At 39.1% G+C, this 14522-nt stretch overlaps 1 protein-coding gene across 5 annotated transcripts in view; it reads right to left on the bottom strand.

Moving 5' to 3' along the window:
- Positions 1-14522, bottom strand: part of CFAP61 (cilia and flagella associated protein 61) — a 332611-nt gene that overhangs the window by 118915 nt on the left and 199174 nt on the right. For all 5 annotated transcript variants that reach the window (XM_019712531.2, XM_074317334.1, XM_074317335.1 and 2 more), the window contains exon 19: positions 6644-6742. In XM_019712531.2, the coding sequence (XP_019568090.2) occupies positions 6644-6742 (99 nt within the window). The remainder of the gene's footprint in view (positions 1-6643; positions 6743-14522) is intronic.

The following is a 14522-nucleotide window of genomic DNA, read 5'->3' as shown; positions in this document are numbered from 1 at the left end:
GTATCACATTGATGGATTTGTGGATGTTGAACCGTCCTTGTGCCCCAGGGATGAACCCCACTTGGTCGTGATGAATAATCTTTTTAATGCATTGTTGCATTTCGATTTGCTAGAATTTTGTTTAGGATTGTTGCATCTGTATTCATCAGAGATATTGGTCTGTAGTTTTCTTTTTTTGTGCTGTCCTTCCCAGGTTTTGGTATCAGGGTAATGTTGGCCTCACAAATTGAGTTGGAGAGTACAGTCTCTTCTTCAATTTTTTGGAAGAGTTTGAGCAGGATTGGTATTAGATCCTCTTTGAAGGTTTGGTAGAATTCACTAGTGAAGCCATCTGGTCCCAGACTTTTGCTTTTGGGAAGGTTCTGGATGACTGATTCAATTTCGTTATTGGTGATTGGTTAGTTTAGATTTTCCAATTCTTCATGGTTCAGCCTAGGAAGACTATATGTTTCTAAGAACTTGTCCATTTCTTCTAGGTTATTGAATTTGGTGGCATATAATCCTTCATAGTATTCTTGAATGATCCTTCATATTTCTCTGGCATCCGTGATAACTTCTCCTTTTTCATTTCTGATTTTGTTTATTAGTGTCTTCTCTCTTTTTATCTTAGTGAGTCTAGTCAAGGGTTTATCAATTTTTTAAATCTTTTCATAGAACCAGCTCTTTGTCACATTATTTTTTTCTATTATCTTTTTGTTCTCTATTTCATTTAGTTCTGCTCTGATTTTTGTTATTTCCTTTCTTCCGCTGACCTTGGGTTTCAATTGTTCTTCTTTTTCTAGTTCTTTAAGGTGTAACGTGAGATTATTTATTTGGGATTTTTCTTGTTTCTTGAGATAGGCCTGTAGTGATATAAATTTCCCTCTTAAAACTGCTTTCACTGCATCCCAAAAATTTTGGTAGGATGTATTTTCATTCTCATTTGTTTGACACACCTTTTGATCTCTCCTGTAATTTCTTCTTAAACCCAGTCATTCTTTGAAAGTATGTTGTTTAATCTCCATGTATTTGTGTTTTTCCTGCTTTCTTTTTGCAGTTGATATCCAATTTCAAAGCCTTGTGATCAGAGAATATGCTTGGTATGATTTGAATCTTCTTAAATTTTCTGATGCTGATTGCATGTCCCAATATATGGCCTATCCTTGAGAATGTTCCATGTACACTAGAAAAAAATGTACAGTCTGATGTTTTAGGATGAACTGCTCTATAAACGTCAATTATGTCTGTTTCATCTAATGTGTCATTTAGGGCTACTATTTCATTATTTATTTTCTGTTTGGATGATCTATCCATAGCTGTCAATGATGTATTTAGGTCACCTAGTATAACTGTGTTTTGGTCAATTTCTCCCTTTAGTTCTGTTCGTAGTTGCTTGGTATATTTCGGTGCTCCCTGGCTGGGGTTATAAATATTCATGACTGTTATGTCTTCTTGTTTTATAGTCGCCTTTACCATTACAAAATGTCCATCTTTGTCTCTTATTACCTTTTTCAACCTGAAGTCTGTTTCATCTGATATCAGTATGACTACACCTGATTTTCTCTGGAGACCATTTGCTTGGAGTGTCAATTTCCACCCTTTCACTTTGAGTCTATGCTTGTCCTTGTAGCTGAGATGTGTCTCTTGGAGACAGCATATGGTTGGGTTTAGTTTTTTTATCCAATCTGCTACTCTGTGCCTTTTTATTGGTGAGTTCAGTCCATTTACATTTAGGGTAATTATTGATATGTGAGGATTTCCTGTCATTCTATCTTTAGTTTTCTGGTAAGGCTGTGTCTCCATTGTTTCTTTGCCTTTTTGTTGTTGTCTATTATTTCAGTGTATGGTATTCTATGATGTTTCCCTCTGTTTCTTCTTTTATTACAGTATATATTTCAGTTCTGAATTTTTTTTTTGAGTGGTTACCCTTAAGTTTATGTAAAAAGAAAGTTTGATATTTAGAGTATTCCATTTTCTTCAGCACACTTACTTTCTCCATTCCCATATTCCGGTTCAGGCCTTTACTCTTCCCCTGTTTATGTTTTGGTTGCTACAAATTGTCCCTGTTGATGGTGGTCGAATAGCCTCCTTTCATATTTCTTGTAGTGCAGGTCGTGTGTTAGACAATTCCCTCAGCTTCTGTATGTCTGGAAAAGTCTTTATTCTTTCTTCATCTCTATAGGATATCTTTGCTGGATATATTATTCTTGGCTCATAATTTCTCTCTTTCAGTAGTTTGAATATTTGGTTCCACTCCCTCCTGGCTTGTAGAGTTTCTGCTGAAAAATCTGATGATAATCTAATGGGCTTTCCTTTGTAGGTTACCGTCTTCTTTTCCCTGCTGCCTTGAGGATTCTTTCTTTGTCGTTGATTTTTGACAGATTCAATACAATATGCCTTGGAGAAGGCCTGTTTGGGATTGAGGTAATTAGGTGTTCTATTAGCTTTTTGGAATCGAGGATCCAGTTCTTTCCACAAGTTTGGGAAATTCTCGTCGACTATTTGTTTGTGTATACTCTCTGTTCCCTTCTCTCTTTCTTCTCCTTTTGGTATGCCCATTATTCTTATATTGCTCTTTCTGATGGAGTCAGAAAGTTCTTTTAGAGTTATTTCACTTCTTTTAAGTCTCAAGTCTCTTTCTTCTTCCATCCGTGTCATTTCCAGGTTTCTATCTTCGATGTCACTGATTCTTTCCTCAATCTGGTCAACTCTACTACCTAAGCTCGATATTTCATTCTTTATTTCTTCTATTGTGTTCTTAATCTCCAGAAATTCTATAGGGTTTTTTTGAAAATTTCAATCTCTCTGGTAAAATGTTCATGTTGTTCTTTGATTTGTGTTTCTGAGTTCATTAAACTGCCTTTCTGTGTTTTCTTGCATCTCGTTGAGGTTTTTCAGAACTGCAATCTTGAATTCTCTGTCATTTAAGTCACATATTTCCATATCTCTAAGGTCATTTTCTGGAGAATTTTCACTTTCTTTCTGAGCTGTCTTGTTGCCTTGGTTATTCATGGCAATTACTAATTTACTATTTCTCTTCCTAGACATCTACAGGGGTAGGTTCTGCAACATGTTGATAGGAAGATGTCTTTCTTTTGTTTTCCAGTACTTGTTGGTAGAATGTTTTATTATTTCTCCAACTGCAACTTATTTTTCTTCTCCCACACGGTAGTGCTATGTTTTCTCTGCACTATTCCAGCTTCTCACACAATGGGGGGATTCCCTGGGAGATGGGCTTCTCCTCTGTTAACAGTTCACCTGGGTCACGGGGCACAGTGTCCATGTGGGGATGCAGAGAGCTTTTGAAGTTCTAGAGCTCTTCCTGCACCAGATTCAGAGCCCCTGTGTTTCAGCAGTTCTGTTTACTCCTGCAAGGATCTGCCCAGATAGGTGGGGACAGGGGTGGGGTGAGTTGTGAGAGGTGGCCCAGAGCAATGGCATCGACCACCACCACAGCCAGTCCTGCTTCCACAGCTTCCTCCCCTTTGCCAGAACTAGTTGGGCTGCAAATCTGTGTCTGCGGACCACAGTTCTCAGAACTGGAAATGTTCTGTTCTTTTGATCTGACACTGCTACTGTTCTGCTTCTAGCATTGGGCAGGTGGGGGCGGGGACAGCTCTGGGAGGGTAAGGAGAGGGCGGCTAGTCTCAGTGCTTAAGGCTTCCGTTCTCTGCTCAGCAGTGAGGGCTTAAACCACCGTTTTCAGCCTTCTTCCCTCAGTTTTTTCTCCGAGGTCTCTGCTGTGAGCATTGGGTTCAGCCATGTTATATGCTCTCCCCTCAGCCCTGTGGGCCATAAATGGAGCCCCAGCAGTCCGAGTTCTTCCCTCTCCCGCAGCTACGGTAGTTCCGGGATGCAGGAGCTCAGAACACTGAGCTAGGTCTGCGTCTTTCACCCGCGTGGCTCCATTGCCGCACTTCTCCTTTCCCTCCTCCCCTGCTCATGCAATTTGCCCACCTTTAGGTGAATTTAGTAGTGAGGCTCTTCGTCTTGACTGTCTTCTGTGCAGGGAGTCCTTTGTGGAGTAATAGCTGTTCAATTTGTTGTAAATTCCAGGGGAGATTTACAGAGGCTCACCTCACGCCGCCATTTTGATGACATCTCCCCAGAATTTGTATTTAGAAGGAGGAATTTAAATTATGACCTTTATAGATGTCAATGTACTTGTTATTTTTGAACTCCATGACCAGATACAATTTCCTTTACTGGGCTATGAGGACCATTTTTAAGGTAACGTAATATCCTGTTTATGTTTCAATTTGTAGTCTAGAATGATGATAACATACCGTTACCCATCCAGAGGCATCTAGCTCTGTTATCAGTCTCTGTCTATAACCTGATTGAAATGACTTTCGCAGGTAATTTTGGAGGTAACTTTCATCTATTCAACATTATTTATTGAACACCTGCTATATGCCAACCACAGTTCCAGATGCTGGGAACATATCAGTGAACAAAGAGGCAAAAAAGTCTTGCCCTCATGGAATTTACATTTCAGTTGAAGGATTCAGACTATAAAGAAAAAGCATATTTTTAAAAGGCAAATTATATAATATTTAGAAGGATTTCAGTAGCAAGAAAAAAACAGCAGAGTAAGGACGACTGGGGTGTGTTAGAATGTTGGTTACAAATGAATGGGTGGACAGAGCTGGTCTCATTGAAAAGTTGGCATTTAAGCAAAGAGCTGGAGAGAGAAAAGCAAAAACCCCAAGACGGGGATCTGCCTGTTGTGTTTCAGGAACGTCAAGGAGGCTGGTGTGGCTAGAGTGTAAAACAGAAGGGCAAAAATAGTAAAAGATGAGGTCAGAGAAGTAAGTGGATAGGGATAGAATTTAGGTTGGAGCATTCTACCATGTTTCCCAAAAAATAAGACGTAGCCAGACCATCAGGTGTAATGCATTTTCTGGAGCAAAAATTAATATAAGACCCGGTCTTATTTTACTGTAACATAAGACCGGGTCTATATAAAATAAAGTAATATAATATAATATAATATAATATAATATAATATAATATAATACAATATAATATAATATAGTACTGGGTCTTATATTAATTTTTGCTCTAAAAGACACATTAGAGCTGATGGTATGGCTAGGTCTTATTTTCGGGGAAACACGGTAGAACTTTCTGTGATGATGGAAATGTTCTCTGTAGCTGTGCTGTCTGATAGGTAGTTAGTAGCACATGTGGCTATTTGAGCACTTGAAATATGGCTAATGCAACAGAGAAGGTGAAGTTTTAATCTCATTTAACTCTAACCAATTTAAATTTAAATAGCCACATGTGGCTAGTAGCCATCACATTGGACGGTGCAGATCTAGGTCCATTCAGGAGTTAACGTGATACAACTCACATTTATGCAGCATTGCTCTGGCTACTGTATTGAGAAGAGGCAAGGATAGAAGGAGGGACACCAGATGACTTTCCACTCTTTCTACGCAGCCACACACAGATCCCACACAGTATCAGACCAGCAGAAAGTCATTAACTAGCTCTTCTCTCCTATCATACACCATATACCGGGGCTGATGGAACTTTATCAAGCTGACTGAATTAAATTCCTTGTGAGACATTTATCAATAACACCAACATTTACTGGGAATCATGTAATTTAGAAAGAGTGCAATGAGAGAAAGGGATGTACCTGTGTAGATCCTCTACTCTTTGTCAGAACTTGCTGTTATGTTAATTTTAACAGAAAAAAAAAAACTCCAGCAAGGTTGGCTTATCATAAACTTCTTTACAGTCAAAAAATCCAAAGCTCAGAGAAGTGAAATCCCCTTTGTGGTAGGGGCAGGATCTAAACCCGCATCCACCAGGCTCAAAACCCATGCCTTTTTTACCACACCCTAATGATGTCCTTCAAAAAAAAAATTATAGTCTGATAAAAGTATTAGGTCGAAATGAGCCTGGTTCTGCTGGCAAGAAAGCTGTGGTTTTTCTCACTGTTTGAAGGCAAAGTCTTTTTCACGGAGGGAAGAGAATCTCTTTGTCATGGATTCTACAATGAACACCCTGAGAGGGAACAATTTCCTTCCTCCTCATTGGAAAAAAATGAGACATTGTTTCTAGAGGTAGGGAGCCTAATAATTCTTGTACCCACATTTTGTTACAGGAAATTAAAATTAATGGAAGCTGTGCGATAATGAAATGACATTTTCTAGAACAGGTATTGGAAAATAGTGATTCTTTTAGGACGCAAACAACAAAGCTTGCCCAGGCTGGCATAGAAGGTCTCTCTGCCCGATCAGTCCTGATTACAAATGGCCGGGGTGGCTGTGAGACCCACACCCCAGTAAGGTGCCCCGCCATTTTCTCCCAACTCTGAACCTTGAGGCAGTTGCCTGGTCTGATGCAAATACAGTCACCAAGCTCCCTTTCTCTGTAGTATCACTCAGAACCCAATATGCAGGCTGTGGCTGGGTCAGCAGGCTCTGTCCTAGTTTTTGGAAGCGAGCACAGGTCTTCCCATAAATACAAATGGCAGCCCAACACTGCCATTCACTCGTTAATAGATTTGTACTTGTATCTCCTAAGTGACATCCAGGAGAAAAGCACGCCACATTTCCCTTTCCAATCTGAAATCTATTGAACATAAAAATAGCTGCACACAAATTAGGACATTTCAGCCTCAGAATGAAAAAGCAAATAGAATTCATACTCGCATGCTAAAAATTTCCTTTGTTCAGTGCCCAGAAGTTTTTTTCCAGGGAGTCCATGGGTTGAAATCAGGGTGAGATTACTAAACTTCAGGTGAGAGCTAGGGAAGAAAAAACAGAAGTAAAGCACGATTCAGTGTAAGTTTATTCACAGTTGACTCTTGAATAATGTGGCGGTTAGGGGTACCAACCCCCCATGCAGTCAAAAATCCACATTCAACTTTTGACTCCCCACAAACTTTACTAATAGCCTTCTGTTAACCAGAAGGAAGCCTTATCGATATGATAAACAGTCGATTAATACATATTTTGTATGTTATATGTATTATATACTGTATTCATACAATAAAATAAGCTAGAGAAAGCAAATGTTATTAAGAAAATCATAAGGAAGAGAAAATACATTTACAGTATTTATTGAAAAAATCCACATGAGTGGACCCAGGCAGTTCAAACCCATGTTGTTCAAGGATCAACTGTAATTCAATTTAACCTTATTTCATGTGTCACACAATTGTTGAATTTTTCTTTGAACTCAGCAATTCTTTCTGCACAAACCTTCAAATTAGAACTGACATTTAAATGAAAGAAGCAAGATGGCAATGGAATAGCTAATTATAGAAACTTCCAAAAGTTGTAGCTCTGTAATAGCAGACACCATTTAATTTTCTAAAATGTGATTCTCAAAGTAAAATAAAACCCCAAATTGGGAGGGAGGTAAATTTAGTATAAATTAATGCAAAGTTTGAATTTCAGACTACTAAGAAACTGCTTGGAATCATAACCACCATAGGTAAAACTTTTCTGAGTGGTTAAAATCAAGTCTTTGCATGTCCTTCCTTCAGTCCTTGAAGTAGTACGATGACATCAGTAACACCATTATCCCTATTTTATTATACAGAACTGAGGCAAAGTGATTTGCCCAAAACCATACAGTAGGAATTCTGGAGGCAGGGTGTGAACCCAGGCTGTAGGCTCTAGCATATTCTCATCTAAACTCTATCTAATCTCTGACTCCACTGCTCTGTAGACCCCAAATTGTTGCCAGGGATCCAGAGATCATCTAATTCACATATAATATATATATAGCTATCTCAAATCAGGATACCAAAGTAAATTCTAGAGATTTCTTTCGAGAGCACAACAGCCTTATATTGGCATTAGGCTTTCCAGGGCCCGAGGAATGTTCATAGGCATTATCAGGGAGATTAATCCATTTATGCTGGGGGTGTAGGTAAGAAGCAGGTTTTTATTATCCATAGTTCATAAAGAAGAAAATCAAGGTGAAAATGGTAGGTCATTTGTTCACAGTCACGAAGCTCATAAGCAGCAGGGCCAGAAATGAAAGCCACGCCTTCCGACCCCAAGTAGCACCTTGCCCCTTCTGTTCTCTAACTAGTCCTAGAGTAACGATCAGCAGCATGCCCAGGGCATGGAAGTGGAAGCTTCTGAACTCACATGCCTAAGACTCATTCCGTGTTTTCCCTTCAGTACTGAAAGCACTCCTGCTGCAAATCTGTCCTCCGGCGAGAGTCAGCAACATTTTATGGGTGAGCTGATCTTTTCATAGGCTTCAGGATAATGAAAAATATTTTTTTTTTTTCTAAAATCTCTTCTTAGCTCACACCTCCCCTTAAACCAACCAAATGCCAAAAAAGAAAGCTTCACCAAGTTTGCGGAAAACACCTGCCCTTTCCCATGAGGAAATTGGAAATTTTCCAAATGTGGAAATGCTATCAATTTACTGACAAACTGTTAAGTACCACTAAAAGCAGAGACTTTTGGTGATGGCATGGGTCGGCAATGCAATAAACTCAATGGCACCTGACATTTAAAAATAGCTAAATATTATGAAAGGTTTTGCTCTAAAGTCTCTAAGGATGTGTGTCATTTAAGAATGAATATTCTTATTTGATACAAAGAAAACCGAGCACATCTTATCCTTTAATAATAACAATTTTGAATATGTTCAAATAACATAAAGGTCACAATTAACCCCAGCTACTTACGGCTGCCAGTCTGCAAATGCACATTGATGACAGGCCTTTGATTTATTACCATTTAATGGAAAATGCAAATAATAATACGTGTTTATACTGATAGGCAGTTAAAATTTATTTTGGCTTTGGTGCCTATGTGATGGAAATGTGGTTTGTGCTGTACTACTAATGCAGTTATACACAGGCCCTTCTTAGAGTTCTATGTGAATACAAGACCTAATAATCATCCAGCTATATCTTTTACTACAAAAACAATCCCTTTGGCACTGAGTAATTTAAATGATCTAACAACATAGATCAAATGACAAAAATTTCATACAGATTACCACACTGTAGTATCCTGAATTATGCTATTGTACAATTAAAGATTTCTCCAAAATATTTGGGGTGAGAGGGCATTTTCTGGATTTTTACCTATAAAGGAACAAGCTTTCCATTCTTTTTCTCTAGCCTTAGCCAAATTCCATTTGTATTCTTCATTGTGGCTGTTCTGGTCCTTTATTCAATCTTCAAGGTCACTACTTTAACCTTTCTTATTCTCCCTACTATTCCCCTTTTTTATTCTCAAGCAAGTACATCTCCCACATCATGAAGAAAGCAGAAATCAGGCACAGGCAACCCCTTCCCTGTTTCCCTTCTCGCCACCTCAAGAGTACTGCAGTTTATAAGAGATTCTTCCATTTCACCTTGTTCAGAAGACATTAACCCTGTCTCCTTTTCATGTTCCTCTCCCATCTCTCCTTATCCCTCCCTATACCAGCAAATTTCCCTTATGACTGTACTTAAGAAACCTGGAAGTAGCCAGGCTAGTGCTGTGAAGGTGGAGCCATGAATTCAACAGGAGCCATGGCCCTGCTTCTCTGTTTCTCCATGGTGGCTTCCATTCTCAAGGTCTTTTCAGGTCCAAGGTGGCTTCTAGAGCTCCAGGCATCACATCCAACATCCACATTGTAGGCAGAAGGAAGAAATGGGTAGAAAGGACTGCCCATTAAGAGCCTTCCTTAAAATCTTACATGACATTTTTTGCTCACATTTCCAGAATTCAATGCCATGGTCACATGTAGCAACAAGGAAGGCTGTAAAATGTGGTTTTTTTTTCCCCAAGAGAAAAATACAGTGCTTTTTCCAAGAACCACATTGCCCACAGTTCCAAGGATAAAGTGCAGAATGAAAACTGAGAGGCTACTAGAAGTCTCTAGTCATGTTGATTCATGAAGGAAGGGTGGGTGGTGATGGGGGAAGGTCCTTCTACCAATCAGTCCCGGCAGGAAATCAATGGCCAACTCTGCAGGGTTTGACAGAATAAAGGCAGAGGCATGTGCCAGACTCTGGGACCAATAAGGAATGGGGAGTCACCCAGGGACTAGCAATGGTGGGATGCTATTATTGATGCAAATCCTGAGGAGCAAGGGATGGAGGAAATGGTGACAGCAGCACCCATGGAGGAGGCCCTAGCCAGGAGCCGCAGCCATAAACATGCTGCCTGAGACAACATTGTCTAAGGATCTTTTTTATGATTTTTTTTTTTTTTTTTTTTTTACCAGCCCACCCTCACAAGCTTCTCAGTCTTCATGTCTATCTCCCTGGGTGAAGTATCTACCATCATGACTTTATCTTACATTTACATGATAGTTTTCTTCTGAGTGTGAAACCCAATTTCCAAATGCCTATTAGTCCTAATGGGGCTGCTCCATGGGCATCCCAAATTCAGTACGTGTCCAAACAAAGGTCTTGTAGCCCCATTCCATTCCTCCTTTATCTCCATCAGAGGCATGGCCAACTAGCCACTTTCCAAGTTAGGAATGTGGGGCCAACTTCATATTCCTACCTTCTGTCTCACTTCCCACAGTTGATCACCAACCATGTCCCGTCACTTTTCCCTTGTCCACATCTCTTGAATGCCTCCAACCTGCCATTTCTAGGGCATGTTACCTTAGCTGACCTTCTTGCCTAGAGAAATAGTCTCAGGGCTAGCCTCTCTGGCACAAGTCTCTCTCCTGCCCACCTTCCACACAGCTACTGGAATCTTCTATTTAAATTAAATCCAATCTCAATCACTCCTGATTTTAAAAGTCTCCTTGCTTGCTCACTACTTTGGTAGCAGCAGAGCAGAGCGGCTAAGAGCATGGGCTCGAGATTCAGATGGCCTCAGTTGGACTCTGAACCCTTGCACTTTCTAACTTTTTGATCTTGGGCAAGTTAATTAACCTCTCTGTGGCTCAGTTTTCTAGCCTGTGAAATGGGAATAATAGAACATAATGCCACATGGGGTGCTGTGAGGATTTAATGAAACAGTATCGGTAAAATGTTTAGAATATTGCCAGCTGCATAGAACATTTTCAATGAATGTTGACTATTTTTATTAGCAAAATGTTAAGTGAAAATTCATGAGCATGGAGTATAGGCCATTATGGTAGGGAGCTAATTTAACCTCCCCAGCCTTCTTTGTAACATCAACCTTCTTGCGATTCAGTGAAGTTCCCTGTCTCTCTCATGCCTTTACACGAAATTATCACCAGCATATCCATTTTTTTCTCCAATTTCATATTTTTTATTTTATTTTTAATCTGACTTAGAAACAACCAAATATTTAATTTCTTAAATTTATAACTATCTAAGAGTTTTGATCCAAAATCATGAAGTTTATAACGTACAGTTCTAATAGATTTTATCTGAGGATAAAATATGAAGATCAAATATTTAAGACTTTTAATTTGATTACCTATGCATATTTAGAAAGTTCCTGCAAATAGAATAACAGGTCAGAGGGGACATCTTGGGTTTGAGCATGCATTAGACAAAATGGCAGGACCAACAGAACCACAGAAAAAGCACGACTCTAAGATCTAATAGTGTTGGCTTAATGTATATAAACAATATCTAACATCATTGGAGCCCTCTGCTCCAAAATCAAAGGTCACTATGTCATGGAAAAAATAAGTTCAAGTTAAGTGCTCAAACCAATGAAACATTAAACGAGTGCACCTGCATTTTCGCAGCAGATAATTCCAGTGGGGATTTCACGTTGCTGTGGATACAAAGGGAGAACAGCTCAGAGATACTTGTAAAGCAGGCAGGGATTAGAGTATCCAGGGAAATAAGTAAAAGGTATTGTGTTTCATTCCATGCTTCAGGAGGACAGCTACAGAATGAGGTCTAAACATCCTTATCCTTCAAATAAAGAGGGTCACGTTGCCAATTTATTGTGAACACGATAAAAGAAACATACAAAATTTCATGTTGCTTACTCTTCTGGGCAGTAAAACCTGTGAACCTGCCAGGTAAATGCTTATTATTTTTTATTTTTTGTTGATTTTTTTGACATAGCAAGGACAACCAAAGCAAGTGATTTAATTAACTGTTTTCATTAATGCTTTTATTTGAACAAATAATGTAGAGAGAGAATAATTATCCACATCAATCTGAATGTTACAATTTAATTTAGTAAAATGTATGTTTTCTAAACTATTGAAAACCATGACAAAAATATTTGCCAAATGACATTAAATCTTAGCTCAAGGTAGATATTTAACCTAACTACATATTTTACTAGTCAAAGAATAACTCAGATTTAATTCAGCCTTAATGATACTATATAATGTCACACATTTAATGATAAAATGGTATAAATGGGGTTTAAAAGTTGGGAGTTATGTGAACTTCCGACATTAGAAGAAAAATATAAGGCAGAACAAAATATTTATTATAATATTCTGAGTCTACCAGTGTTTCCCTTAAAATTTTAGAATTCTTTTTCTGCAATATTTTTCCTATTTAGATCACAAAAAAGATTTTTGACAAGGTTTTTGGCTACTTCATTTTTGTTGTGTTAATAAAAATAACACAGCAGCTGCACCCACAGCCATACAGCTGTGGGTAACAGCACATTCTGACCTCTGGAAAGAGACCAAAGAATGAGAGACCCAAAGAGGGTGGGGTCAAGGATTCTAAGTACTTCTAGAAGGGGATGGAGCGTTCATGGGGCAAGAAAGAGGCTAAAAGCTCTCCTCCTGACCTTACTCCTCTCTTCTCTTGGGTGCCATCTTGCATGGCTCCCCTATTCATGGAAACCCCAGGAGGAACCAGGAAGGAGCCTGAGAAAGGGGCCAAGAAACAAGTCTCTTATGCCTGCCCCAATCCAAGCTTGTGGTCCAGTGTAAGGGACTGGTGTGTAGGGATTCAGAATCTCAGGTGAAAAATGTATGTATCTCTGCATAAAAGTAAACCATAAATCCTTACTGAAAAAAATAAAAATAAGTGTAATGTTTGAAATGTCCATTTAACAAATAAGAATAAAATTTGGAAGATCTGGCAAAATACAATAAGATGAAAGTGAGTTTTGCTTTATGATTTAGGGAAAATGATTAATGATGTTTTCATATATGTGCAATAAAAAGTTATACATTTATACTTTGAGAGCATGTTTATATACATTGAGCATATACAAGATGTAAATACCAAGATGGCAATTATAAAAGACGACTTGGAAAGCCTTTGCACACAAGAAATGGCAAAATACAAGATACAAATCAATCAGTTCCATAAGATTGGAATAACAAAGCATTATGGGACTTCAAAAGCAGGTGAGATCTCTTTTGGTGGGGGAGGATGAGGAAGGATTTTACGTTTTGGGCAAATGCTAGTGGTTAGGAAGTCTTTATTAACACCATATGGTCAGGTTTCCTCATGCTTGACAGATATATCTTCTTGGACCTGCGTTCTTCATGGTGATAGTTTAAGCATGAAGCGTTGTGCTTTCTAGTAGGTCCAATTCAGCACATAAATCCTATGACATGGGGTAACGATTTCAGCTATGTAATGTTTAATGATAAGTTAGTAATTATGCCGGGTAAGCCCTGAAGCAATGATGCGATTTAGAAGTTAGGTGATTTGTTGAGAACTAGAAAATGTGGCTTGGAAAACAAGTCCATAAAAAGAGGTTAGTTATTATACAATGAGTAGTTATAGGGAGAAATAGGCTTCCTTATAGATAAGACTGCCAATTTTGAGGCACTGTCTACATAAATGGTTCCCGTACCCGGCTACATGTCAGAATTAACTGGGGAATCTGTTAAAAATACACATTTCTGGGACCCACACCAGTCTTACTGAATTGTAACCGCAGGAATATGGGCCCAGGAAGCTGTCTTTTTATAACTACCACCTACACCCCACTCCCACCCATCCCTGCAAGCAGCAACAATGTGCAGAATTGTTGAGTCTGGAATTTTCACAATCTGTTGCTTATAGAAAAAGTTACTCAACATTAACCCCATGTCTAGGAGCTGATTCACCATATTTTTCTCTACCACAAGTTTTTAAAATAAAAAGGGAAATTCAAAGCATTTTTTTTTTTTCAAGTCCAAGTGCCTTACTATGTTGGTATGTTGGAAAGATTCTGGTTATCCTTTTGAAAGGAATTATCTTCACAGAACTACAGTTAGAGATAAACAGTTACCAGAAGCCACGTGCTCAGTAGCTGCCTTGCCCGGTCTGGGTCTCACAGACACACATAGTGGTTCAAATGCTCCCAGTTCCCAGAAAGGACAGCTCCCTGGCCCCTCTATGGAAGGGTCCTTGCACACGTTTCCAGGCTTCCCCTCCAAATTTCCACTCAGTGTCAAATGCTGTAAGAGGGGGCATAGTTTGACACCTCTTTATTCCCTCACTTGCACACACTTCTGTTTGTTTTTACTGGGATAAAAGAATTCAATGGATGGGTGGTATGGCTATAATCCTCCCTCCGCAGGTGTGGAAAGAAAACGACTGGCAGATTCAGAGCTGAGGAGGGGTGAGGGCGTGGGACTGTATATGGTACCCTTTGTCTTTTAAGGAATGAGGCTTCACATGAGAAAGGTGGGGATAGTAGGCTGGAGATGGC

Source organism: Rhinolophus sinicus, linkage group LG13 (assembly GCF_036562045.2).
Source record: "Rhinolophus sinicus isolate RSC01 linkage group LG13, ASM3656204v1, whole genome shotgun sequence".
In the NCBI taxonomy this organism is placed as follows: Eukaryota; Metazoa; Chordata; class Mammalia; order Chiroptera; family Rhinolophidae; genus Rhinolophus; species Rhinolophus sinicus.
The sequence above is the reverse complement of the archived record's forward strand: the minus strand, read 5'-3'. Positions and strand labels throughout refer to the sequence as shown.